The sequence below is a fragment of the Phragmites australis genome, chromosome 4 (assembly GCF_958298935.1).
Source record: "Phragmites australis chromosome 4, lpPhrAust1.1, whole genome shotgun sequence".
Taxonomy (NCBI): domain Eukaryota; kingdom Viridiplantae; phylum Streptophyta; class Magnoliopsida; order Poales; family Poaceae; genus Phragmites; species Phragmites australis.
Window position 1 is genome coordinate 17,640,374 of NC_084924.1, and position 4,147 is coordinate 17,644,520.

Consider the following 4,147-nt stretch of genomic DNA (forward strand, 5'->3'; position numbering starts at 1 on the left):
ATAATGGAAGAGATTTACTCGTAGGCAAGCAGATGATCGGCCAAGAGCGATCAAATGCCTGACTCCCTCAGCCTCTGTTCGGTAGTGTTTCACCTCCTTAGCCTCGCCCAGAACCAGGGTGGGTGGCAGTATCACAGATGGCTAGTTTTAAGGTCTTTATCAGGAATTTTGCAGACGAGGTCTTGGTGTCAGTTTGACACTATTTTTCTCATTGTTTGGAAGAAAATTCATGCAGTTACTGAAAGCATCACTCTAACGTTGTAGCACACAAACCAACCGATTAGTTTTTCAGTCAGACTGCAGGTATTGTTGTAAGTGCTCAAAGGAAAGTCCATAGATAGATCAAGCGCATGACATCTCATCAAGGAGCTAACGAGGAAGATCGATGGAGGTGGAGAGCTTATATTAAGAAAATAAAATACAGATTTGTTAGCAAATTTTGCAAGAATGAATTGTAGTACATATGCTTTGTTAGTTCACTCTCCGGAATGTATCACAGTGACAATTGTTGTGGATTGTAACCTATTCATGAGTGATAAAGCTCTCTTATTCCCCGCAAAAAAGGCACTTGACCGGCATGCCTCATCTTATGAGTAGGCCGTACAAGGTTATAAGCAACCACCATATATAACAATTATGGACTTCATAATTCCAGAAACTTACATAGATCGATCATGCCATTTATTTATTCGCAAACATAACAGTTGTCAGATTACACAGGGGGCACGATCATGTCAAAACCCTGAACTTGCATGCGATGGATGGAATCACACCAAGGCAGGGATTCAGAACACACTATGGAGCAAGTAGGGGATTCACCACATGACCGACGAACAGCACCACTCCAGTCATGTCTTCTCGAATCAGGAACAGGAAAGGGTGATCTGCGATGAAATCCACAGGCATTGAAAATGACCTGAGTGTAACCACTGCAGCAGATGCAGCGGCGGCCTCCGTTCCTTCCTCATTCACTTCGACAAACGACTTGTGAAAAATGGATGAAACGCTCAAGTTCTGTGCCTCTGGTGAATCAACCAACTCTGAAAGATCTGCTTCTGTGCTGAATGGCAGCTGGATCCCCAGACCTTTGAGCAATTTGGATGACTCGAATCCAAAGGATATCTTGAACTTGGGGACTCTGAACTGCCCAACTGAAACCTTTCTCATTGGGATATGCTTCTCCAGGAACTCAGGTTCAGAGCTCAACTTTTCAGCCAAGCTCCAAAGACCATCTTGTGCTTCTGGAAGAAGTATGTACATGGAAAACTGCCTCTTATCCCCACCTTGCTGGTACGGAAGCTTAAGCACCTTAAAGTTGTTGTAAGACCCAATATATTGCTTGTCTCTACTGCACATGAAAGGTGCTTGAACTGAGCTCCCATCAAGAAGGTGGAACTCGCTGTCTTTAGTTTTAGATGCATCGAACTTCTCAGTCCAAGCTCCTTTGAAATAGAGTGCATTACCAAGAACAAGCCTGGTGGTGTTGTCAACAGAACCTGGGGGGAGGATCTCTTTGATGAGACCTGATGTGATTTTTTCTACCCATGAGTTCACTTGACCAGCAGCTTCAGCAGCCTGACCAACACGAGAAAAATATATCGGTGTTTAACACTAATGTCAAAAGCATAATACAAAATCAACCTTTAGTTTCCAAAAATGATTGAAAAATGCTAGGATAGGAGCATGTAAAGAAACTGAGTTAACCATTATATATTAATGTGCTACCAACTTAGACAAAACATAATTCATTTTTTACAAACAGGCTTTAGAAGGTGAGAAGTGTATGGAGCATCAGTGTACTACCATTTTCACAAGACATTCATATGAGAAGGAATTTACATGCAACTAGAGACAATTCACATGACTATACTGATCTAAACAGTCATGACACAACAACATCGCATTGTACAAGAGACCACAGCAGAACCCAACCGGAGAGAAGGGTGATACATTCAGGTGTATATCCACAAATTTGAAATGTTCTAAACATTCCTAATGATCTAAATTACATATTTAGATCTAGAGCCTGAAATTATAGAAGTCACTGGATTCCTAAGCCTTCAAAATCCCAAGGATGCACCCAGTGAGAACCACAAATCCTAAAAAAGGGCACTACATACTGAATGTGCCATTAACTTAAAAAATCCTGAATGTGCTAACTATGCTCACAAAAACAGCAATTTAGCAATCCATACATTACATTCATTAACAGCTCAACGCGCATCAATTAATGAATCGGAAAATCAATGGATCAAAGATTCAGAGTAAACACTAACAAAAGCTTTCAGCACAATTTGATGAGGAAAGCTGTGCATTAAAAAGCACCTTTTTAGCACCAAAAGAGCATAATGATACTCCACTAGATCCTAATGATCTTATTACTTAACAGCAATATTCTTAATGCTATAGTTGCATAAAACTTGCACAAAAATGGCAATTTGGTCATAGTTTCAGTACACCCTTGAGCTATAAACATCAGATGTGAAACTTGCATACCATAACTGTCCCACAATAAAATGGTACGTTACAAGCTTAAGCATAGTTAGGGGTACAAACATTAGGTAAGAAGTAAAATTCTAAAGAGAGACCTATGTAGCACATAACTACAACATTTAACGCAACTGTGCTTGTCGTAATTCTTCAATACTGAGACATGCAAATAATATTACCAATGTCAACTAAAGAACCTCTACAATTTACATTGCATTATCAGTTAAGCAGAAATCAACCGCTTTCTGGCATGATTGGCACTGCTGTCCAAATACACACGAAAGTGGGATTCCCAGGAACACAAACTAAACTAAATGGTACTACCAAAGATGTCATAATTGCAGAAATAGCAATATTTGCTTAATTTTCAGCAAACTTATAGCAATCCCTACTAATATGTTTGCTAATATGTTTGCGAGTCTCAGGAAGTAGCACAGCAAGGAAGGGGATCACCTTTTTCTGGAAGTCGACGGACTGGGTCTCGGCCTTGTACTTGCCCACGGCGACCTCCTTGAAGGCCAGCTTGAGCTTCAGCGACGCGTCGACGAAGACGCCGTCGGCAAAGGCGACGCGCGGGCCGCCGGCGCCGGACCCGTCGGCGAGCACGAGCTGCACCACCTGCTCTGCGAGCGCGTGCAGGCCCTCGGCCGCGCCGGTCCCGTCGCCCCCCAGAGTGGCTGCGAGTTGGTCGCGGGTGGCGCCTCCGGCGCCGGCGGCGAGGAGGCTGAGCGCAACGTGGAGGGAGAGCGGGGAGAAGGCGGTGTTGGTGGCGGAGCCGGAGGAGGCGGATGGGGAGGAGAGGGCGGCAGCGAGGCGGAGGGCGAAACGGGTCTGGTGCGCGATGGAGAGGCGGATGTCGGTGGTGGCCATGGTCGGTCCGGGGTGGAGGTTTCCTGGTCCTGGACTTGGGGGATCACCGGAGAGGAAAGAGGGATCGGGGAGGTGGTGTAATATCAAACTGTTTCGGGGATTTTTGTGCTATTCTGCTGGACAGCGAGACGCACGAACTAGGCTGGCTAGCTTCGGTGCTCAGCAAGTGTCCCCGTCTAAAAAAAACTAGTAAAAAGCATGGAACTCTGTCCCCCGAGGATAAAAAATTATGGGAGGTGCTAGCATTCAGGCAATTCGAAACTTCATTTGTTTGAGTCAACCAACGTTATCCCTCGATGATGACCAGGTGCTGCTCTTTTTTTCTTCCTCTCCGGTACCGCTCTTTGCCCCATGGGTCTCTACCCTGTCTCCGGTAACATCCTCGGCCACCACCGGATCCGCTCCCATTAGCCATCACTGCTCGCCCTAGCCTCGACCCTTTCTAACTGTTGGTTCTCCACCACCAAAAATATAAAAGCCGATTGTTGTGTGCCCGGTGGCAATCTCACTGGCGAGGGAAGGATTCAATTGGGAACATAATTGGAGGGACAAATCGTAGCAGAGAGAGAGATGTGGAGAAGAAGAAGCTAGAGGAAATGTTCTATCATTCTCGTCTTATCTGTCTCCAGGTCTGGGGCCTTTTTAAACCTGTTTGAGTACATGGGTCAACGAGCCAAACTCACACGCATAGGCCAACCGACCATTTCAACCATCAGAGCCCAACTCAAATATCCTGACCCTCTCACGCTCAAAGGAGTTCCGCGCTCGCCATGCAGACACCGACAGA

General features: G+C 45.3%; 1 protein-coding gene across 1 annotated transcript; it reads right to left on the minus strand.

Annotated features, from left to right (window-relative positions):
* Positions 1-608: 608 nt before the first annotated feature.
* On the minus strand, positions 609-3,530 carry LOC133915851 (serpin-ZXA). Its single transcript, XM_062359211.1, has 2 exons — positions 2,944-3,530; positions 609-1,575 (listed from the first exon to the last, which is right to left on the minus strand). Exons 1-2 carry the CDS (start codon positions 3,358-3,360, stop codon positions 796-798), a joined length of 1,197 nt encoding a protein of 398 aa, XP_062215195.1. The 5' UTR covers positions 3,361-3,530; the 3' UTR covers positions 609-795.
* Positions 3,531-4,147: the final 617 nt, after the last annotated feature.

Coding starts and splice junctions, on each gene's coding strand:
- LOC133915851 (XM_062359211.1), bottom strand. CDS start 3,360: ATGGCCACCACCGACATCCGCCTCTCCATCGCGCACCAGACCCGTTTC. Junction 1,576..2,943: donor CCGTCGACTTCCAGAAAAAG/GTGATCCCCTTC, acceptor CGTGTTGGTCAG/GCTGCTGAAGCTGCTGGTCA.